Source organism: Gymnogyps californianus, unplaced genomic scaffold (genome assembly GCF_018139145.2).
Source record: "Gymnogyps californianus isolate 813 unplaced genomic scaffold, ASM1813914v2 HiC_scaffold_31, whole genome shotgun sequence".
In the NCBI taxonomy this organism is placed as follows: domain Eukaryota; kingdom Metazoa; phylum Chordata; class Aves; order Accipitriformes; family Cathartidae; genus Gymnogyps; species Gymnogyps californianus.
The window spans coordinates 685,555-709,338 of record NW_026114191.1 but is presented as its reverse complement, the minus strand read 5'-3'; the positions used below and the strand labels follow the sequence as shown (position 1 = coordinate 709,338).

At 52.6% G+C, this 23,784-nt stretch overlaps 1 protein-coding gene and 1 pseudogene across 1 annotated transcript; one reads left to right on the top strand and one right to left on the bottom strand.

Annotated features, from left to right (window-relative positions):
* The first annotated feature begins 10,606 nt into the window (after positions 1-10,606).
* LOC127028269 (olfactory receptor 14A16-like) lies at positions 10,607-11,554 on the top strand. The gene has a single exon (XM_050914001.1). It carries the CDS (start codon positions 10,619-10,621, stop codon positions 11,552-11,554), a length of 936 nt encoding a protein of 311 aa, XP_050769958.1. The 5' UTR covers positions 10,607-10,618.
* Positions 11,555-14,875: 3,321 nt separating this feature from the next.
* LOC127028268 (olfactory receptor 14A16-like) lies at positions 14,876-22,870 on the bottom strand (annotated as a pseudogene).
* Positions 22,871-23,784: the final 914 nt, after the last annotated feature.

Genomic DNA, 23,784 nt, shown 5'->3' with positions numbered 1-23,784 from the left:
TTTCTCTGCAGATTTTAACCACCGCTCCTGCTTCCCCAACTCACTCTGACCCCATGATAGCCCAAGGTTTACTGATAACTCTCTGTCCTCGCTGGCCTTCAAACACAAAGCTGTAGTTTCTGAGGATTTGCCAATGTCTCTGAGTTCCTGTCACGGAGGAGTGATTGAGATCACTTAAAGAATCACCATCAAAGGATTAGCAAAAGGGATTTTAATGTGAATTTGTAAAAGTGCGACTTAACAAGGTTCGATGGCAAGGTTCACTCTATTACTTACTCCATGGAAGAAACATACAAAGGAAAATCAAGTTAGAATCGATTTAGAATGGTTTACACAGAGATCGGAGACAAAAAGGTAAGGAGACCCTCCCTTTGAGTCACGAGGTTCAGAATGGACCCCCTTGCTTTCTAAACTCCTTCTCAGAGAGGAGTCTAGGTGCGGCTGGATCCAGACTTAGTCCAGACTTGGTCAACGGTTTATGTCTAATGGAACTAGACCCAAGGATTTCATTATGTCCTGGTTTCGGCTGGGACAGAGTTAATTTTCTTCTTAGTAGCTGCTACAGTGCTGTGTTTTGGATTTAGTGTGAGAATGATGTTGATAACACTCCAATGTTTTAGTTGTTGCTAAGTAGCGCTTATCTTCAGCCAAGGACTTTTCAGTTTCCCATGCTCTGCCAGCAAGCAGGTGTGCAAGAAGCTGGGAGGGAGCAGAGCCGGGGCAGCTGACCTGAACTAGCCCAAGGGGTATTCCATACCACGGAACGTCATGCCCAGTATATAAACGGGGGAGTTGGCCGGGTGGCGCGGATCGTGGCTCGGGAACTAACTGGGCATCGGTCAGCGGGTGGTGAGCAATTGCATTGCGCATCACTGGTGGTTTTTTTTTTCTTTTGTTGTTGTTTGTTTGGGTTTTTTTCCCTTCCTCCCCCTCCTTTTTGTTATATTCCTTTTCATTACTATTATTATTATTGTATTTCATTATTACTATTGTTAGTATTATATTTTACTTTAGTTATTAAACTGTTCTTATCTCAACCCACGAGTTTTACTTTTTTTTTTTCTTCCCTCTTTCCTCCTCCTCACCCCACTGGGAGGGGGAAGGGGGAAGTGGCTGCGTGGTGCTTAGTTGCTGGCTGGGGTTAAACCACGACACATTAGTATTAATTCAGCATGCTATCAGTCACTTAGTGAGGATCTGTTGCGAATTAGGGGTCTCTCTGCCTTGGGTAAGGAAGGATCTCTAGTCTCAGGTAAGGAATCTCAAACCTTGAGAGGCGTCCCAGCTCAAGGGGAGAGTCGCCTGGCGTGCAGTCCAGTTCCATTCAGGGAGAACTCAAATGGGGCTCATCCAAGCATCTCTTGTTGGTAAAAGGTCTCTCTGCCTCTAGGAGCAACCTTGAGAGGCGTCCCAGCTCAAGGGGAGATCACCGCCATGCAGCCATGCTGCCTAGCAGGAGAGCTCAAAGAAGGCTCCCTTAGGCTGTCATATTTATGGGATAAAGTGGTTGGCTTGTAGTCCAATTGCATACAATGGGAGAGGTATGCACGAGACTCCTTGTACCCACAACTTCCTTTGTTCCTTGATAAATGAGTCTTGGAAAAGCCACCCGTTAATCACATGATTGGTGTTCCAAGCTCATATGCATCGATGCTCACTGTGTCACTCTGCTCCTTCATGGGTTTCCTAGAGGAGTTCTTGCCGCCTGCAGCTCAGGCCTTTACCTCCTTTGGAGCCTGTACCAAACTATGTGAGTTTGGTTAAGGGGTCGAGTGCATCCATCACAGTTCCCCACAACCCATCCAGCTTCTTTGAAAGCCCTGTTAATTCTCCTCTAACACCCAAGGTGTCCTAGCCCCACACTTCCTTGAATCCTCCCATGCACCGCTCCCTCCCTGCACTACCACATGTCTCACAAACCCCTCCCTTTTCCCCCACAGTGATGGGACCCTAACCGCAGGAGGTCTGTGCACCCTTCACCCTCATGGATGCTTCCTGAGGTCCATGCAAGTGTGAGGGAGTGAGGATGGAAAAAGGGCAAGGTCAGCTCACGGGGCATGAGTGGGCACGGCCACCCTCAGCAGCGGACATTCCCCATCTCCTAGGCTGAGGCATTGTACACAGCATAGAAATGTCTCTTTCATCCCTGACTAGCAGAAGAGGGGTCTTCCTTCCTGACATCCTTCCCAGGACAAACCTCCTCCTCTTCCCCACCCACACACATCAACTGCTTTCCAGTTTCCATTGCTGGGGCTCAGACATGGGTTAAGGATTTGCTAAAGCCATCAGCCATCTCCTTGTTTCTCACTGAGCTCCCTCGAGCCCTCTCTCTGAGACCTACACACGGCCAATATCAGTGCTGCTTACAGCACTCGCTCTTCAGAAGAGGCCTTGAGCTTCCTGGATCTTCCTGGTGCTTATTAACTATCTTCCTGGCTCCCTCCAGAGCTCATGGCAAACTTTTTTGTCCTTAACAGGGCCTTTGGACCATCTTTAACCATGTGTTAGGTTTACGGTTGGACTCGATGATCTTGAAGCTCTTTTCGAACCTAAATGATTCGAATGATTCCTATGATAGTATGATCTTTTTATGAGATCATTGTCTTTTTCTAATCTTCTGTGCAGAAGGAGCAGTCAGAGAAAAGCCTCAAATACACCAGAAGGGATGCCAAGTGCCGTGCCAGGAAGAACGAGGTGAGCAACACCCAAGGCTGTGGCTTCCTTGGCAAGGAGTCTGCCCTGAGAAGGGGATCCAGCCTCTGGCATCTCTGGGACACAAAAGGGACTTTTGCAAGACCCCTCTTCATCTGAACCGCCCTGGATATGTCATTGAGGAGTGTGCGTATCATATGATGATATATCGGCAAATTACTGATTCAGTTGGCACTGCCCCAATGTTGCGTACCAACATGATTAACAAAGCTGCTATCTTCCAATCCAAGATAGGTGATTAGTTCCTGCTGAAAATTCAGCATTTGTGCGGCCCAGTCACCTTTGATAACTACTGTGTGCCATTCTGGGTGGCCACAATTTAAGAAGGATGTGAAGGTCCTTCAGTGCGTCCGAGGAGGGCAACAAGATGGTGGAAAGAGCTGGAAGGAATGTCCTCTGAGGAGCAGCTGAGGACTTTGGGCTTGTCTAAGTTTGGAGAAAAGGAGCTGCGGGGGCGACCTCATTGCTCTCTGCAGCTTCCTGAGGAGGGGACGTGGAGAGGGAGGTGCTGATCTCTTCTCCCTGGGATCCAGGGACAGGACGCCTAGGAATGGTTCAAAGCTGCACCAGGGGTGGTTCAGGCTGGACATGAGGAAGCATTTCTTTCCTGAGAGGTTGGTCAAACCCTGGAACAGGCTTCCTCGAGAGGTGGTCGATGCCCAAGCCTGGCAGTGTTTAAGAGGCATTTGGACAATGCCCTTAACAACATGCTTGAACTTGTGGTCAGCCCTGAAGTGGTCAGGCAGTTGGACTAGATGATCGTTGTAGGTCCCCTCCAACTGAAATAGTCTATTCTGTTCTGTTCTGTTCTGTTCATCCATTGTTATCCTGCCAGCTCAGGATTTGAGCTTCCATTTGAACCCATAAGATTTCAATTCACACTACCTCCATCTTCCTTCTGACACTGGCTGTTGTGTGACACGACTGTCCTGGTGCTCCAGGCAGGATGGGCAAATGTTTGATGCCTGAGCTGGAACTTCTGCCCTTGCTGGAAATGCGAATGCAGCAGGCTCCAGCCAAGAGGCCCAACAAAAGAAAACTTCCCAGAGGGCCAACTAAGGAAAACATCCCACAGGCTGTGGGACTTTCTCCTCAGTGACAGAGAATTTGAGAGTCCAGACGATACAGCTTCACCTGCTTTTTCCTCTCTCTTTGTAACATGTCTCTCTACATTTATGAATTTAAGCTGCTTTGCCACTTTGAAACCGTGTCTCTCTGAAAAACTAACCCTGCATGTTTTGGTTTTTTTTTTTTAAACCCAAATGACCATGCAGAATTGAAGTTGGTTTCCATATTTGGGACAGCTTTGCACAACATGTGCTCCAAGAGGGGAAATATCTCAGCCTGCCATGGGAAATGGGTGAAGCTGTGGGGGATAAATGTGTTTCCTGAGGCAATATTTGATCTGCATACAATACTAAAAGGTAGTGAAGGTGAATGGGCATGAAAGCAACAGGAAAAGTGCCCATCCAATGGAGCTGTGCAGAAGGAAGATGGAGCTGGACACAGCATGAGGTGACAGAAGTGGGATCAGCATGTAGAGAAGACTTTTCTAAGGAAGGCTGTGCAAGGGAGTACCCTGACTTCACCCAGCTAAAGAAATAGAGACTGGGCAGTGTGCTGAAGTGATGGGGAGAAGTGTCCTGGGGTAAAAGAGTGTGAATGGGAGAAGGTGGGAGAGATTTGGGCTGCAGAGGTTTGAGGTAGTCCTTTCAAGGTCTGAGCAGGCTGAGCTCTGGAGCCAAGGCAAAATAAACAAGTTCTCAAGGATGTTTTGCAATTAGTGTACTGTCACTAGTACCAGTACCAGGACAGTGCTGTAAGGAACACTTTCTTATTCTTCATGACAATCAACTACAGGTCTTTAATTTCCTTCTCAACCGCCATTCTGTATTGAGGAAATTGCTCTAAGTTCTCATTAGCTAGCCTCTGGCATGAAGTTCTTTGAACAGTGTTTTACCTGTCCCTGCTACCTCCTTCTTATCATTTAAAGCTTACACCTGTTGGACAGATTTGTCCCTAAATCATGCCTCCTCCATCTCTTTTCGCCCTCTTTTCATCAGGAGGAGGAGGTGGAGTAGGGCAGTTGTTTCATTGTTAGCCAAAGAAGTTAAGGCACAGTTCCCAGGTTAGTGCAAAGGAACAAAGAAAGGCAAAATGTTCATGTGGCATACAGATACACCAGCATTACCTGCATTTCGAGGCTCTGAAGTCCTAACTCTGCAGCAGGGAGCCTGGAAGGTCTCAGCTCCCTTCATCTGCCCTACATTTCCGCAGGTAAAATGAAACTAACCTAGTCAAAAAGTCGGTTTTGATTCTCTTCACAAACGAAAACTTCACCTATGTCAGGAGATTGGCCCATACACCTAAAGAAGAATCACACTTGGCTGGACAAAAAGCTGAGGTGTTGCCAGGAATCTCAGGAGGCATGGCATAGTGATTCCTGGGTTCATGGAGCTGGTCAAAGGCCTCGTCTCTCTTTCTGCAACGATGGCCTCAATGCCCGGCTCCTTTGTAGGCTCTGTACATGGATGCTGACATTTCTTGAGCAACCTGCTCTGAAAGGATGCACAGGGGAGGCTGTTATTTTTGGAGGGTAGAAGGACTGTAAAAGAGAAGAACTTGGCCTTGGGCAAATGTAAGGAGAAACAAAGGATGTGGTGAGGGCTGTTTGGGGGCAGCTGTGAAGCAGCCCTGTGCCTGCTGTGAATTCCTTCTGGGGTCAGGGAGAACCTGAGAGCTTTCCCTCATTTGAAAACATGAAGGGGAAGGAAAGAGAGCATCATTCAGGCTGGCAGGGAGCTCGGGAGGTGTCTCGACCAACCTCCTGCTCAAAGCAGGGTCAGACCAGATTACTCAGGGCTTCATGCAAACACCTCTGGATCACATTCCAGGATAGACACAGGGCACACTCCCTGGGAAAAAGCTTCCAGTGCTTGACTAGCCTCATGCTAGAAAAGTTTCTCCCTATATCTAGCCTTAGCATCTCTTGTTTCAGCCCATTGCCTCTTGTCCTTGTGTCATAGACATGAGCCTGACGCTGTCTGCCTGGGAACTGTGCAATGCTGCTGCATGTTCCCCTCAAGATCTTCTCTTCTCCAGGCTGAGCAAGACCAGCTCCCTAAGCCTCTTCTCACAGTACCTAAGTTCTCCCACCCTGATGGCCTCAGTGGTGCTACATTGAACTGGTTCCAGTTTATCAAGGTCCCTCTGGCATGGTGGGGTGTCAAAACCTAGGGAATGATTTTGGATACCATGTAAAAAGTGCTGAGCAGACGGGCTGTGCTCCTGCCCGCATAGCCCAAGATGCTGTTGGCCTTATTTGCTGATGGCTCAGGTTTTACCTAAGGAAACGCAAGGACCACAAGAGCCTTTCCCACAGAGCTGTTACCGACCTGGGCTCTGTCATTGCAGGGTCTTAGTCCACCTCAAGGTCAGGATTTCTTGGCTATCATGAGGTTCCTCTTGGCTCCTCCCTCCAGTCGGTCATATCCTTTGGGATGGCAACCCTGCCCTCCAGTGCAGTTTCTGCTCTCCTCAATGTGATGGCTTCTACAAATGCAATGAAAACTCAACCTTTCCTCTCCTCTGGGTCATTCAAAACATGTGAACCAGGGCAGGCTGCAGGACAGACCCTTGCAGTTCCCTACTAGGTACAGGTCTCCAGGCAGAGTACCACGCGTTGACCACGTCCCCCTCTGCCCCACCATCCAGCTGGGTTTTTTACCCATCTCCTTATCCACCCATGCAGACCATAAGATCCTATCCTGGGCACAAGTTGTGGGGGATGATGTTGAAAGCCTTGCTGATTTCCAGCTGAAAGACAATCACTGCTCCCCCACGTCCCCACCAGAAAGCAAAGAGGCTGGCCAGGCACAATCTCCCCTGGGTCAATCCAGTCGCCTTCTCCTTCCGACACCCAGAAATGCCATCCAAGTGGACACGCTCTGGAGCACAGCCTTCCATTCCCCTGCTCATCCATTGGGCACTTTTGAAAGGTGCAGGCAATGTTTGGGTGTTGCCAGTCATCAGGGAGTCCCCCCCAGTCTCCATGACCTTTCAGGGATGGAGAGTGGCCTCCCTGCGGCATCAGCCTGCTCTCTCAGCTTCCTTGGATGCTGGCCCTCGTCTCCCATACACCGGTAAGGATTGCCTTTGCTCTAGGGACACCTAAAATGATCCCCAGCCACTGCTGGCTGTTCTCCTCCAGAGTCCTGCCTCGAGGCACAAAGGCCTGCGAGACCTTGCTGGTGATGACTGAGGCAATGAGGACATGGAGTAGCGCAGATCTCTCTGCACCTGCTCTTTCTAAATTCAGCAGTGGCCACGCAGTATCTTGGTTTCTCTTTGAACCGTTGCTGAAGTAGCAAACACTCATTATGGTGCCCTTGAATTGCCTCACAGGTTTTACAGACTGCTTTTTCTTTGGACTCTCGCTGTGCTTGGCGGATGCTGTCCTTGAAGACCAGCTGTACTAACCTCTGCCTCCACGCCTTGGCAATGGATTCCATCAGGGTCACAGCTCTGTCTCTGACAGTAACGGCTCCAGCTCATCCTGTGTGCGCCCCTGGCTGAGGGCGTTGCTGCACATCTGGCCTGAAGCAGCCCAGCTGTGGCACCAGGCAAGCTCTGACTTGCCAGAAGGAAAGCTGGCACCAAGTGTCCAAGAGCCCGTGCGGGCAAAGGCTTTGCTTCAGAGCAGAGACACGGCATGGACAAAAGAGAGCTGAATGTCTTTCTAGCCCTAGCACTACAAACCCAGAATGAGAGGCCTACATTCACTCCGCTGAAGACATCTCCTCCAGCTTGCAATAATAGATCCTACCCTGTCACCTTCCTGATGTCCTGCCTAAATATGGGACCAAACAAGTGATTCTCCTGCCCAACTCCTTTTCTGATAAGAGAAAACGACAGAGTTGGAAAGAAGTGTCTCTCCCCAGCTGGGGGAGGGAACATCAGGGATTCCTTCAGCCTGTTTCACAGCAGGTTCCCCCTGAGCCCCAGGGACACCTGGAGGGAGCCCAGAGGGGGCAGAGAAAGTGGAGGAATGGAGGTTTCCAGAGGGCAACATTGACGCCTCCTGCAGATGCGCACACCCTGGTAGAGCAATTCCCGCTGCAGGAATCAGTCTGTCCAGGGTATAGAGAGGGACAGTCAGTGATTCCTTCAGTGTGCCTGAAATTCTGTTCCCCAGGAGAGACCCTGCTGCCTTTCAGGAGCTGTCAGCCCTGGAGGCCCAGGGACACCTCGAGGGATTCTTGGGCGGGGGGGTGAGGGTAGGAGGCAGAGAAAGTGCTGCCTTGGGCTGGTCCTGTGCTGCTGAGCTGGGCTGGGCTCCTGGGATGGAGGGAGCTCATGGCAAGCGGGCAGCGCTGCCGAGAGACAGCTCTGCCCACGAGCAGCTCCTCTGCAAAGCGCAGCAGGGCTGAGGACACTGCCTGCAGGCACCGAGGGGAGAGCAGTGAGGCAGAGAGAGGTTAAAGGCAGTGTGGAGTGGGAGGATGCTGAGAGCTCAGTGGAGGAGAAATCTTCACAACCCTTGACACGGTAAGTCTCTGGTAGCAGGGCAAAGAAGCTGCAGTTCGAGGAGGGATCTCCAGAAGCTGGCACAGCCCACAGCCTATGGAATCTTTCAGGAGGACTCTCACAGCTTCTCTGGTGTGGAGGAGGAGGACATGCTCCAAAGCAGGGCTTCCCTGCTGCACCGTCAGAGGGAGAGGGCATGATGGCTGCATCTCCCAGGGATGGCCGAAGGGGTGTGAAGCTGGGTGTGCAGCCAGGGGTGCCCAGGGCTGTCCTTCCGAGCAGGGTCCCTGCACCCCAGGGGCCTGTGTGCTGGGGCAGACACTCTGCCGCCTGCCAGGGTCAGCACTCAGCCTGCCCGGGGAGCTCCCCATGGCACTGTGGGGAGAAGGTGTGGGTGGAAGGAGCGACCCCTGTCAGGGCAGGGTCCTTCTGCTGTTGAGAGGGTGCTGCATGGGTCAGGGCTGCTCACAGCTCCAGCTTACCCCCGCGCATTTCCAAGGGAACTTTCCAAGATGGAGTTCCCTGAAAGGGAAGGTGTCTCTCTTTTGAGGTTTCTCATCTTGGTTGGCTGGGTGGGCAGTGGGACATTTCCAAGGGGACTTTTCTACTGGAAGGTCAAAGGAGGGATTACTGTATGGCTAAGGAGCTTTGCTGAGGCTGTGTTTTCAGTTTCCAGCTCTGGGGGCTCCAGACAGCACCAGCATCACCTCTCCAGTCTCAGCTGGGTTTCTGTGACCTGCTTTGTAGCCGCTGCACACACGGAGAGGCTGCAGGGCAGAGCTGGGCACACAGGGGCTGAGATGGGGTCTCTGAGCACTGGCAGCGAAGAGATGTGGGGCCAGAGAAAGAGCTCCTGGCAGGCACAGCTCCAGGCAGCAGAGATGGGCAGGAAAGGAAGGAACTGCTAATGGAAACCCTGTTGCAGGGGAGACAGGGGCACCTCCCGGCCACCCCTGCACTGCAGATGCCTTCACTGAGACGCCTCCTTCACCTCTCCTCTCCCACCCAGCACAACCCTCAGCCCTCACGGCCATGGGGTCGAGGGTGGGAGTCCCCTCTCTGTCCAGCAGAGCAGCAGCAGAGGCGAAGGGCATCCCTCCTGCCGCGTGCCCGTTTCCCACTGAGCAGCAGTCGGGCTGAGGGCAACTGTCCTGCATTACCGGTGTCTGGGAGGTGGCGTGCACAGGGGGGTCAGGGGAAGGCTTTCCCGAGTGCCCGGCTGCCTCTCCCCTTGCCTCTTTCAGCCAGACCCTCACTGTATTTTGCCTTCTTGCTCCACTTGCCTGGTCTAAAGTTCTCTTTTTAGTGCTGTCAGAGTCCCTGGGGATGGGAGTTTCAGCTGCCGAGTCACACACTAGTCTTGTTTATCCATTCATGCAGGTGTGTCCATGGGAACAAGTGTCCCAGCTTTCCTCCAACCTGTGGGCTGTGGGCAATGCAGTGTGTGGGGCTGGGGAATGAGTCTGTTTTCTCTTCCTGAGATGCCGACATTAGGACAATTGGCTCCCTCCTTGGGGTGTCCTTCCAAGCTGTGAGCTGCCCTCCAGGATGCAAACCTCTTCCACAGCCCCTTTGTGTTATCTGAAAGCCCCAGGGAGAAATGCAGACGCACTCTGCCTGAGGGAATGCTGTTGGGCTGGTGAAATGAGGCATGTGTGTCCTTGGCTAGAAGGGGGGTGCTGAGACCTTGAGAAAGGGTGAGACATTTCGTGGTGTGTAGTGGATCCCTCTGCTGTCAGCAGTGCCTGGTGACTTTTCAGGGTAATAGAAGAGTTTGATCGCCCTCCACCTCGTGAAGGTGCGAGTCCAGGGCAGCTGGGAAGAAGACAGAGAGACAGACCAGCTCCCCTCACTCTGCACTAAGCCCCAGGCAATCCTCTTGCCTCGCAGCTCTCCTTCTGTTCTCCCTGGGGGCAGCAGAAATGTGGAGGCTTTCTGAGATCAAAGAACACTGCCCAGGTGAGATGGGGGCAGCTTTAAAAGACCCCAAACCTCTCCAACTGTCTTCTGCCATCCTGGTTCCTTAGCAGTGGCAGTGCAGATGCTGACAAGCTCTTCTGCGTTAGGAGCGGTTTCATCTGACACAGCTGGCCACCAGGCCTGGCCCCTGCCCCCACCATTCCCATGAACCCACTGCTGCAGAGCAGGGCTGACTCCTCGGCAGCCAGCGGGAAGAGGCCCTTGTTAGGGCATGCTCGGCCAGCACTAACCAGAGCTCCTGCACTGGAGCTGAAGGAAGGTCTGCTGGAAAAGGCAAAGTGGGTGTGCGTAGCAGGGGGAGGGTGTAGGAGAAATGGTTGTGATTTTGCTCAGAGAAGTCTCCCCTAAGTTATCATTGACTCTTCCTCGAAGGTCAGGAACCCATGCACAGAGGCACCAAATGTTGAACGGCAGCTCCACAACTGAGTTCCTCCTCCTGGCATTCGCGGACACGCGGGAGCTGCAGCTCTTGCACTTCTGGCTCTTGCTGGGCATCTACCTGGCTGCCCTTCTGGGCAACGGCCTCATCATCACCGCCGTGGCCTGCGACCACCACCTCCACACTCCCATGTACTTCTTCCTCCTCAACCTCTCCCTCCTTGACCTGGGCTCCATCTCCACCATTCTCCCCAAAGCCATGGCCAATTCCCTCTGGGACACCAGGGCCATCTCCTACTTGGGATGTGCTGCCCAGGTCTTTTTCTTTCTCTTCTTGATTGTAGGGGAGTATTGTCTTCTCACCGTCATGGCCTATGACCGCTACGTTGCCATCTGCCAACCCCTGCACTACGGGACCCTCCTGGGCGGCAGAGCTTGTGTCCACATGGCAGCAGCTGCCTGGGGCACTGCATTGCTCAATTCTGTGCTGCACACTGCCAATACATTTTCACTACTACTCTGCCAAGGCAATGTCCTGCACCAGTTCTTCTGTGAAATCCCCCACATCCTCAAGCTCGCCTGCTCAAACTCCTACCTCAGGGAAATTCGCCTTGTTGTGGTTAGTGTCTGTTTAGGATTTGGGTGTTTTGTTTTCATTGTGCTGTCCTATGTGCAGATCTTCAGGGCCGTGCTGAGGATCCCCTCTGAGCAGGGACGGCACAAAGCCTTTTCCACGTGCGTCCCTCACCTGGCTGTGGTCTCCCTATTTGTCAGCACTGCCATGTTTGCCTACCTGAAGCCCCCCTCCATCTCCTCCCCATCCCTGGATCTGGTGGTGACTGTTCTGTATTCAGTGGTGCCTCCAGCAGTGAACCCCCTCATCTACAGCATGAGGAACCAGGAGCTCAAGGATGCCCTATGGAAACTGGCCGAACGGATGCTGTTTCACCGACAATAACTTGCCTCCCCTGCTCTGCGCATTTCCCTCAGGCCAAGAGCCTGCTTTTTTCCCTTGTCATAATCCTACTTATGGATAATGTGTTGGGCTTCTACTACTTGTCTTGAGGCTTGATCCAGTTGTTTCTGAGCCTTGTACAACACTGGATCAGATGTGGCCTGTCCAGTAGCAGCTCTGCAATAAAAGGGCATCTCCCACGTGCAGTGCCTGAAGGCTGAGCTCTTCCTCCAAAGGTGCTGCCACTAAAATGTCCACGGAACTGGTCTTTTAAAGAGTTTTGTCTCCTTGTGTTCTCCCTGTGATTGGGGTTAAGCTCACGGTACCATGGGGTTCCATTGAACTGAACGTTGTGGTTTTAAAGGCTCTCTTTGTGGTGTCCAGTGGCAGTGGAGATGGGGCATGGGCTCCCAATTCCCTCCTCAGGCTGCTTCACGTATGACAGGGCTGATGGCACATACAAAAATGAATGTGGAGGGATTGGGAGAGGATGGGGACTTGCCATGTGCCTTGGGCTGGAAGGGAATAAAGCCTCAGAAGGTGAAACACCCTCCAAGGTGATGTCCCCCAAAAGTAAAGCACTGAATCGAGGTATGCCCAAAGAAGGACTCTGAAGTGGCATGGGAGTGAGCAAGGACCCAGCAGGCAGAGGGAAGGGAGAGTGGAGAGATGCGGGAGCTGCGTGAGGAGGCCCAGGGCTGTGGTGGTGCCCTGGGGAGTGGGGCTGATGGGGGCAGAGAAGAGGTGAAATGCAGTGGGGGTTGAGGCTCAGCTACAAAATGACAGCAGGAGAGCCTGGGAGTGAGTGGCCTCTGTTTGCTTGTGTCGTTGTTGCAAGCAGCAGCCGTGGGGCTGATGGGCAGGCTGAGAGCCTTCCCTGCCCCCCAGGACCTGCTGTGCCCTTCAGAGGGGCTGGGGCTGTGGGGGGAGCGCCCAGAGCTCTGCAGCACCCTGGGGTGGGCAGTGTGGTGGGGCCAGGGCAGAGTGGGCTGCTGGGCTTGGCTGGGCTGGGCAGAATGCAGGGGAGGTGGGGAGAGCTGGGGAGGGGCTGGGCTGGGCAGGAAAGTGTCTGGCAGAGGAAAACACCCGTGGAGAACTCAGCTGTGTGAGCGTGCAAAGTGAGGGCAGGGTGCTCACAGTGCAGAGCCAGGCATCATGGTGAAGGAAGCAAGGCACCAAAGGGGCAGAAGAGAGGGGTCCGGTCTGTGCCGTCTTCCCCGGACACCCCAGGGAAGCTGTCCCACGGCAATTTTCCCTGACCACCCCACACACCGGCCATTTCCAGCTCTGGCCATACACCCCAGCCCTGAGGAGGGACCTTTGCTGCATGGACACCCCTGTTCTCCTCTGGGGCTCTCTGATACCCAGCTCCACTGCCATTAGTAATAAAAAGAAAACCAGTTTCCTACTGACACTCCTTACAAACCAAGTCCCAGAGCTCTTGCCACTGCTGGTCTCTCAGCCAAGCCTGTTCTCAGACACCTCCAGCTAGATCAGGTGCTCACGGCCTTCTTGTGACATGTACCAACATGCGCTCCTGTGCTGGGGTAACTTTGAGCAGCAGCCACCCAGCCACCCAGCTGCTCCCTCACTCTCCCTCCTCAAAACGACAGGACAAAGGGAGAAAAAACATAGAGAAAAGCTTGTGGGTCAAGGTAAAGAAAAGGAGAGCACTTACCCCCTAATGTCATTGTCATCACTTACCAATTACTGGGCAAAGAAGAGTTGACTTGGGGAAGATCAATTTAATTCATTGCCAATTAAAAAAAAATGTGGATTGTGAGAAACTCTAACAAAAACATTAAAGACCATTCCCCCACACCACTCCTTTTTCCCAAGCTCAAATTACTCCTTCATTCCCAACACTTCTACTCACCCAACCCCAAGACAAGCAGGGGGAGGGATGGGGAATGGGGGTTACAGTCAGCACAGAACATCTCTGCCGCTCCTTCCTCACACTTTTCCCCTGCTCCAGCTTGGGTTTTCTCCATGGGATCCCACCATATTTGCGGCCAAGGCTATGTGGTGTTCATGTCTTTCTGTCTTACTTTTCTCCTCTATACTCGCAGAATGATGGAACTGTTGAGATTGGAAGGGACCTCTGGAGATCATCTAGTTGAAGCCCTCAGCTGAGGCAGGGTCAGCCACAGCAGCTTGCTCAGCACCTTGGCTAGCTGGGTTTCGACTGTCTCCATGGAGGGACACTGCACAGCCTCTCTGGGCAACCTGTTCCAGTGATTGACAGCCCTCACAGTCAAATAGTGTTTTCTTGGGCTCAGATGGCATTTTATAGACATGACTAAGATCTCTCCAAGCCTTTTCTTCTCCACCCTGAACAGTGCCCCATCTCTCAGCCTTTCCTCTTAGGAAAGATGCTCCAGTCCCTTAAACCAGCTTTGGGGCCCTTTGCTGCACTTGCTTTAGGAGGTCAACAAGCTGGCTGTACTGGGCAGCCCAGCACTGGACACAGCACCCCAGATGGGGCCTCAGCAGTGCCAAGCAGAGGGGAAGGGCCACCTCCCTCCATCTGCCACCAGTGCTTTTCCTAACGCAGCCCAGGAGGCTGTTGGCCTTTGCCGCAGGGCTGCATTGATGGCCCATGCTCAGCTGCTTGTCCTCGCTGCAGGAGGACCCCAAGGTCCTTCTCTGCAGAGCTGCTCTCTAGCCGGTCGGCCTCCAGCATGATGGCCACAGGGTGGCTGGCTCACAGGCTGTCCTCCCGCAGGGACTTTCTCAGCAGCACCTTGTCCTTCTTGGACAGCAGCTTCCCCTCTGTCACAGGGCCCCACACAGCGCTGCAGAGTCACCTGGCACAGCAAACCCCTCTCCTGCCGGGGCTGCACAGCCCAGGCCTGTTGCTCTCGGGCCTTGGGGACTGCAGCTTTTGCTCTCCTTGTGGCAACCTCCTTCCTCATTCTCTTGCCACCTGCCATCCCCTCCAGCATGCCTCTGCTGGGAAGCAAAGCCTTGCCACCCAGGGGTCGAGTCCGTGGGTACCAGGTTTCCACGTGACAAGTCTGCCCGTGGCCCTGCTGCCCTATCTGAGGTGCTGCAGCCCAAATGTGCACCAAAGCCCACAACCGGGGGCACAGACAGCAGGACCCTCGTGCGCCATCACAGAGCTAGGACATCAGGGGAAGGAGAGCTGAGGCGGGGAAGGACAGCTCCCATGGCTTTTGTGGTGGATGGAGATACAGCGCCTTTAGGAGAGACCGACAGGGAAGGTGAGAAGTGGGGGATGCCCTGTGGGATTTCAGGGCAGCTGAGATAAATGGAGGTTCTCTGTGGGACAGGCAACAGGTGAGGTGGGAGCTTTTGTGGGGGTCAACTTTGAAATGGGCCATCCACTCTGATGCTCACCTGGACCTGGTACTCCCAAACGAGGAAGAGCTGGTCAGGGATGTGAAGACCCGTGTCAGCCTTGGTGGTAGGGACTATGAAATTGTGGTCTCCCAGATTGCCTGGGAAATGGGGAAGGAGAGTAGCAGCGCACAGACCCTGGACATGAGGGCATGAGAACTTGGCCTGTTGAGGGCACTGGCAGGTGGGATCCCATGGGGGCAGTGTCAGGGCCCTGACACCATCCATAGGCCTTCATGGCCCTGACCAGCATCACCTGCGGCCTCCACTCACCCCTCTGTCCATGGGCCCAGCAGACCATTGAAGCCAGGCCGCAGTTTCAGCCCCACCTTGGTCTCTGCTGGAGCTCTCCTGCTCTCCAGACACAGCCAGAGACACAGCCTTGCCTGCCCATGGACTTTGTGGGTTCAGCCTTGCACACTCACTTCCCACCTTGGTTCTTTCTTGGGGGTCCACTGCAATGACACTGTGGCCCTGCCAAGTGCCAGACCCCAGCTCATTCACAGAGCCCTAAGGGCCTTTCTGCTGCCTTTCCTCCTGTCCCTTGCTCAGGGTTTGGGAGGAGAGAAAGGAAGAGCAGGTGAGGTTTGTGGGTGCCAATGATTGAGCTGGGGGAGCAGAGCCATCACATCCGAAATGATCTAAAGGCTATGCTAGTTCTAAAGTGTTCTCTTCAGCTCCTTTCTTGGAGGCCTTACATCTCCCACAGGAACCTGCAAATGCTGAGATCCCTCCATCCTTCGCTCTTTCAGCAATTCAGTTGAGAGTACCCAAGGCAGAGGCTTTCTTTCAATTCTGTTTACAGCCTGAAGCACCCCATGCTCTGCAGAGATGCCAGGAAACTTGCAGAAGGAAGGCACTCCTCTGGACAAGGAGGTGGATGTTCCCAGGAATCTCAGGAGGCATGGCATACTGTCAGCTGTGTTGATGGAGCTGATCAAATGCCTCATCTCCATGTCTGTAATGGTGGCCTAGGTGCCTGCTTCACGTGTAAACTCTCTCTCTGGATGCTGGCATGTACTGAGCAACCTGGTCTGACCTCAGAGCTTGCCCTGCTTGGAGCTGGGCGTTGCACTACCAACCTCCTTAGCTGCCTTCCACCCTGAAGTCTCCTATGAGCATATGACGCAGAGACCCTCACCTCCACCTTCATCTTTTCTCAGAGGGCACGTGGTGAAGGCACAGGCTCTTGGAAGGGTTGGTGGGAAAGAGTCTTCTGGGGGTCTCTAGTCCAGCCTCCAGGCTGGCTGTGGCTGTGGAGCAGAAACCTGAAGAGCTCCAAAGGTGGAGATCACAGCAACGCTCCTCCTAGTCCATTTTCTTTTTCTTGAGGCTCAGCCTGAAGCTCCCAAGAGGCAGTTTGTGGCTGTTGCCTCTGTCATATCATTGGCCACTGCAGAAGAGAGCTTGGCTCCATCATCTCTCCACGTAGGTGTAGGCTCTTACGAGGTTGCCCCATGGCTCCACTTCAGCAGGCTAGAGAGGCCCAGTTCCCTCAGACTCTCCTCACAGCTCCTGCTTTAGGCTCCTCACTCCATCTTGGCAGGCCTCCTCCGCACCCTCTCCAGTCTCTCCATTCCCCTTTTGAAAGGCAAAGCCCACTGGCTCATATGGCAGCCATCAGGATTCACAGGCCCTTCTCCTCAGGGCACTCCTTAGCTGCTATGGTCACTGCCCATGCTGCTGCCTGGAGTTCTTCTGCAGCTTTTCCTTCTCAACCTTCAGGTTTCTGTTGGCCAAATCCCCAGGGGGGTCAAGGTCCCTCTGGACTGAACCTCCAGCAGGCAGGCATTCAAAGTACATGTGCTGATGTCCCTCCTGAGGCATGATGCCTCTAACAAGACCAGAACTTAAGCAGCAACAGGACACTACAGATAAGAAAAGAGTAGTAGTGTCATGGAGTTGCTAATCAAGGTAGAAAGCACCGGGATAACCACCTCAGAAACAAGAAAGGAGGGTGCAAAGTGAGGAAATGCAGCGCCAGTGGGGAAATGGTGAAAAGGGGTTGACTTTTTGCAAGGGAGTGGATAAGGCTGGTTAAAGAGTAGGACTGGAGAGGTGAGGAAAGAGTGGAGAAGGAGTGAATGGGGAAGCAAAGGCAATGATCAGGGCTGTTTGGGGATACCTGGCAAGTAGCCCTGCATCTGAGCCACACAGCCTGGAGCAGCACAAGAAAGCTGCAGCTGCTCTGACTATGCTAACATTTGGCTTACTTGCTTCCATGGTCACAGGAAACCTGTGAACTCTCCTTACTGTCACCACTGCCTTACTGAGGCATGAGTTACCATTAGTAAGTCAGTCCATGCTGCCTGCTTTTGGACACATTCTTCTCTTTTAGCTGCCCAGAAATGTCACTCAAGAGGCCTCTCATTGATGGCCCACTCCTCACCAAAGCCTGTGGTTCCCTGGGTTGCACTTTTGGCCCCTTTCAAAGATGGGTGCAACATTGGCATGTCCTCACTCACAAGAGACCTCTACCAATCCCAATTCAAAAGGGATTCCAATTCAAACGAAATATCAATCTATCTTCCCCTGTAACTTCAGTACCACTATATTGCCTGTTCTACGGTGTATTTAGTTTCTCTGATCTTTCATATACTTACACCTGTCCTGATACAATGACCATTTCTGAAGTCATCTTGTCAGATGCAGACGGCCAAGGCAAAGGCCCTTTCCATTATTCTCCACTTTTCTCCTCCCCTTACTCTTTGTTCATTCACATCCCTCTCACCTATGCTGCTGCTTGGAGGTTCTGGGAGTAAAAGTTGGCCTGTCTTTCAGTAGCCTAATTCTCTCTGTAGCCAACTTTTTAGTTATGTTTCTATCCAGCTTTTTGTATCTACCCATCTAAAACATTTCTGACAAGATTATCCTTTGTAAAAAGGCAACCTCACTAGAGGCAGCTTGTACTGAGCCTATGGTTACAGAGCGTGTTTGATTGTTTATGAAAACTGATCATGCTTTACTTTTCTTGTCTTACAAATAGGAAAAAATCTTCTGTGCCTGTGTGCAGCCAGTTCTCTAAGGAGAGCAGGCGGGAGATGGTGCAAAGGAGCTGTAACATCCAGCTGCAGACTTCAGTGGAGAAGTCTGATGCAAGGAAGAGTGATGCAAGTCCCAGGTGGCCAATGTCAGAACTGGTGAGGCTGGGGAGGTGAGGAGCAAAGTTCTCCATACAGTGTCAGACCTGAAGGGACTGCCTTTCCTACCTGTCCAGACCTCCTGAGGAGACACTCTGCATCAATATTAATCAGAGAAAGCTTCTATCACCTCTTCTTTAAACTGAAAAGTAATTAAAAATATACTTTAAAAAAACCTCATTCTTATTAGGTGCACTTAGAAATCTTCTTCATTCTCTACAGTATGAAATGACTCCAATTAGCTGTACAGGGCTTGAAGACTTGAAGGAAATTAGGAAGAGAAATAGTTCATTAGTCTTTCTGTATTTTAATGAGCCCCATGATGTATTTGATGCTGAGTCCATGAACCTCAGACACTGGGAAGAGATTGAACAAACCTCTCAAGAAGTCCAAGTCAGAAGCAAAACCCAAAGTACCTTGAAGCACTGATTGGCCCCACTGAGGGCCTTTTCTGACAAAGCCTCCCCAGGGACTCGTTAGAGCAGAGAATTGGAGGCTGTGATTGCAGGTAGGCAAAGGCACTGTGCAGGTGGCTGTAATGCTGAGAAAACCCTTGCTTTGCTTTATGAAGCAGAAAGGCCAAGCTGTGATCTCCAGCCCATGGCAAGGGAGGTCCTGTCCCTCACGCGTGGCTCAGGGCTCTTCCTGGCGGCAGTGGGATGTGAGGGTGTGCAAGGCCGAGTGAAGGACAACAATGGCACAACAACTTCCAGCTTTGCCATAGGGCTGCGAGGAGGTATCGAGGCATCAGTGCCATGAGGACAACATGGCTTCTCAGAGACCTCGGTGGCAGAGACAACTGCCAGAGCCATGGGGACAGAGACCCTGGTTCTGTTGGTGCCTTCCAGCATTGCCAGTGCCTCTTGCCATCTCCACCGCAGGCTGTTCTACACTGTCCTACACCTGCCCCTCTTTCCCTGCAGGCTCTAGGCACCCATCTCGCTTCCCCGCCTTGCTCTCACCTCACCATTTCCGTACGTTCACTGGTGTATCTCTACCCTCACTGGCTGTTCCTTCAAACACAAAGCCATGGGCTGATCCACACTCCCTCTGGGTGACCTCTTGCACCACAGCAGTACCCTTTGAGTGACACTTCTTCCTCCTGATAGCCAGTCTCCGCCTTCCAAGTTGCACTTTGTCATATTTTTTTTCTCTCTCTTTTGTTTTTCCCTGCTACCAAGGAAAGCTTGAACATCTCAGAAAGGACCCTTCAAGCAGGCAACCCAACCCGTTAGCCTTCTTGTGGCCTTTCACCTGACCACAGAGAAGTAACCTCACCATGATCTTCTAAACCACGAGTGCTGCTGGCCTTTCAGCTTCTCATATAGACGCGACCAAGCCATGTGCCTGCGGCTGTCCCATCATGTACTCGGGTGGAATGGACATGACAACCCCTATCCAAGCCCTCTTCCTGGACAGGGCCTATGGGGTACTCGGGCAGAGGTACTTTCCCAGCCATGTTCCTTCTGCTGCCTAGCACCTCCAGAGACAGAACTGACCTCACAGTCCCCTTCACAGCCATACCCTTCTTACTGGATGAGGAGTTTCTGAGACACAAGCAACCTCATAATACCATACCCATCCACCACTCTCCTTATGGCGCAGGACCTGACAGGATAAAAGTATGCTTGTTTTAGCAAATTTGTCAAATATATTTCCTACCAATGATTGGAGTGGAGAAACAGGAACTGAAGTATTTGTGTGGACACATATTATATCTCCTCTTCTGCCTCTTTTTTTCCCCTTCTTCCTCAGCCTATTCTGTTTTCAAAAACCTCTTCAAGGGAAAGATTCATTGACTCGTAGATTTACTCAGGTGTGAAGAGAGCCCTGAACATCATTGTGTCTGACTTTCCTGCTCAAGGCAGGGTGAACTAGATGAGGTTGTTCAAGGCCTCTGCCCAGCTTTGCATCATCCACAAAGGAGCTGAAAGCGCACTCTGTCACATCATAGAGGGGGATAATAAAGATGGTCAACAGTGTTGGCCCAAGTGCTGGTCACTGAGGGATGCCACTAGTAACTGGCTGCACGGAGGACTTTGTACCACTGACGACATTTGGGCTTGATCATCCAGCCAGATTCCCACCCACCATAACGTCCACTTCTTCAGCCCAGATAGCACCAACCTGGCTAGAAGGACACCACGGGAGACCATGTCAAAGGCCTTGCAAAATCCCTGTACACAACATGCTCTACTTTCCCCTCTCCATTTTGGTTCAGCCATCCCTTTCTTGTCCTTCAAGTGCCTGGAGGCGGCTGCAGGAGGACATGTCCCATCACCTTCCCAGGGGCGGAGGTAGGATGACCAGCCTGTAATTCTCCCAATTCTCGTTCGTGTCCTTCTTGAAGATGACTTTGACGTCTGCCTTTCCATGGACCCCACAACCTCTCTCCTTGCTCTGGCACTTTTGAGGGCACAGTCCAGAATCACAGGCAAGGGTGATGTAGCAAACAGGAGCACCTGCAATGAGCCTGTCCAAGGCAGCTGAGCTGAATCTCACTGGGAGGGTGGGGGTTGTTCCTGGAGTCACCCACAGCAGTGTCAGGGCTCTGTCAGGTGTCCACAGCTGAGCTGGCCTCAGGCACTCCTGATGCACACAGATGTGTTCAGAGACACGAGCCCTTCCCTTGCACACGCACAGGCAGTGCATTGCAGGAGTCACCCTGTCTCTCTGGCCTCCTCTTGCCACTCCCAGAGGCTGGGAGGCACCTCAGCCCTGCCGTGTGTCGCCCTGCTCTGCACTCATCTGAGATGCCCCAAGGCAAGAGAAATGGACACAGGGACCTCCATTCAAGGAAGCACATCCCAGTGCTGCATTCAGGTGGTTTCCCATGGGATGTTATTCCCAACATGAAGTGACCTCCAGATGTTGCCTGTCTCTCAGGCCTTCAGGGAAGCCCTAGGAATAGCTGGTGGCATTTGTGCTCACTCAGGTTCATCTCACCTCACGCGCATGATGTGCATGCTTACATCTCATCCGTACAATGCCAACATGGACTTCTGAGCTACTCATTTGGTGTCCCTCCGTGGAGGGTCAAAGAACCTCTGCGAACAGGGGTGAGAGGCCAGTGCTGGAAATGGTGGCTGTGAGGGGCTAGTCCATGATGATTGCCCTGGGGCAGCTTCCCCAGGGTGTCCAGTGAACACGGGCACAGACCAGACCCTGCTCTGCTGGTCCTTCAGGTCTCTCACAGGAGGCCTGGCTGTGTGAGGACACTGCTGCATGCCCCAACCCTGCACACTCACACTGTTTAGCTGTACACTGGTGTCTTCATCTGCGGGCCACTTTCTTGGGCATGTTTGTGAGAGCAACTTTGGAAGAAGACCTAAGCCTTCAGGCACTGCCCTCAGGAGATGCCCTTTCATGATGGAACCGCTCTTACAGAGGCCAGCTCTGTCACAGAAGTGCCCATTGCCTGTCCCTGCCTGCGGTCACAGGACTGCCATGCAGCAGAACTAAGACCAAGGTGCCAGAGCAATCAGGCCTTACACCAAACCCAAGCGATCAGAAAGAGAGTGTGGAAGTGAAAAGAGAACAGCTCTGGAAGACCAAGTGCTCCCTGGCAGTGCTGCCATGCCGGGACACTCTTCCCCTCCACCTCTGCACACAGAAATTGTCCCTGCAGCTCCAAAAGGTCTTGGAGGAACGATCTTAGAAAAGAAAAAGTCGCTGCAGGGCCCTTTATTTTGTTTAAGCACACAGACAGCACAGCTCCTCGTTTACACAGCCACTTGGTCAGAAAAGAAAAGCAGAGAGTGAATTAGAAAGGGGATGAAAACATTATCACAAGTAAAACACCACCACCACCACCAAAAACTACAGATGACCAGCTGGGCCTGTAATGAGTTACATTATAACTGCTCTGCAGAAGAAGATGGGCAGTTGATTGCTTCAGAATAACATCCAGTCATCAGTTTCCACATGGGATCCTTGAGCTCCTTGTTCCTCAGGCTGTAGATGAGGGGGTTCACTGCTGGAGGCATCACCGAAGTACAGAACTGACACCACCAGATCCAGCAATGGGGAGGAGATGGAGGGGGCTTCAGGTAGGCAAAGATGGCAGTGCTGACAAACAGGGAGACCACGGCCAGGTGAGGGAGGCACGTGGAAAAGGCTTTGTGCCGTCCCTGCTCAGAGGGGATCCTCAGCACAGCCCTGAAGATCTGCACATAGGACAGCACAATGAAAACAAAACACCCAAATGCTAAACAGGCACTAACCACAAGAAGCCCAACTTCCCTGAGGTAGGTGTTTGAGCAGGCGAGCTTGAGGATGTGGGGGATTTCACAGAAGAACTGGTGCAGGACATTGCCTTGGCAGAGAGGTAGGGAAAATGTATTGGCAGTGTGCAGCACAGCATAGAGAAACCCACTGCCCCAGGCAGCTGCTGCCATGTGGACACAAGCTCTGCTGCCCAGGAGGGTCCCGTAGTGCAGGGGTTGGCAGATGGCAACGTAGCGGTCATAGGCCATGATGGTGAGAAGAAAATACTCTGCTGATATCAAGAAGAGGAAAAAAAAAAGCTGGGCAGCACATCCTGTGTAGGAGATGGCCCTGGTGTCCCAGAGGGAATTGGCCATGGCTTTGGGGAGAGTGGTGGAGATGGAGCCCAGGTCGAGGAGGGAGAGGTTGAGGAGGAAGAAGTACATGGGAGTGTGGAGGTGGTGGTCGCAGGCTACGGCGGTGATGATGAGGCCGTTGCCCAGGAGGGCAGCCAGGTAGATGCCCAGGAAGAGCCAGAAGTGCAAGAGCTGCAGCTTCCGTGTGTCTGCAATGCCAGGAGGAGGAACTCAGTGATGGAGCTGCCGTTGGACATCTGCTGACTGTCTGCATTGGGACTGTTGGAAGAGGAGAAAACATTGACACATTAGGGCAGACTTCTTTGAGGCAGTCCTATGCTGTTTCCCAAAAAATCCCCTCAGAATTAGCTTCTCTTTCTTTGGGGCAACTTCATTCAGCTCTTGTTTGTGAGCTCAGGTTTGTGCTGCTGAGAGAAGGCACTTTCTGTGAAGGGGCAGAAGTCAACATCTTTCGCATTGTTCTCAGCCTGAACACTGCAGAGTCCTGAGGGACAAATGGGCTCCCTGTGCCCTAATGCACAGTCAGGAGAGCTGCTCTGCCCACGACTGACCTGCTGGTCACCACGCAGGTGCCCTGTGCTTATTACACCTCTCTCCGTTGGAGGATGACCTCACTAACAAGTACTTGAAGAAGAAACTGGACTTTAGTGAGCTCCGAGGAGTCCAGTTTCAAAGTCCCTTTCTCCAAACTCTTCTCTCTTTCCCCAGGCAGCTGAGCAGAGAGTGATGCAGAGGGGTGGCCTGGCTCTCTGCTGCCTGGAGCTGTCCCTGCCAGGAGCTGTTTCTCTGTCCCAGGTCTCCTCCCTCTCAGTGCTCACAGAGCCCATCCCACCCGCTCTGTGCTCAGCTCGGCCCTGCACACCCCTCCTGGCAGCAGGGCACTGCCCAGGCCACTCCCTCTTAGCAGGTCCTAAGCACTAGGGCAGATCAGCACTGATGCTGCAAGCAAAGGTGATGCTGGTGCTGCCTGGAGGCAGAGGAGTGGGGGAAGGCACTTGAGGAGGCTTCTGGCAGATGTGCTGATCCCTCCGTGTAACAGTTCAGGAGTCTCAGTGACTTATTCAAACCTGACATCTCCTTTCCCCTTTCCCTTAGAAGAAAGGTGAGATCACAGACCCTGGAAGGTCTTCATCTTCAAGGTAGCCCCTGT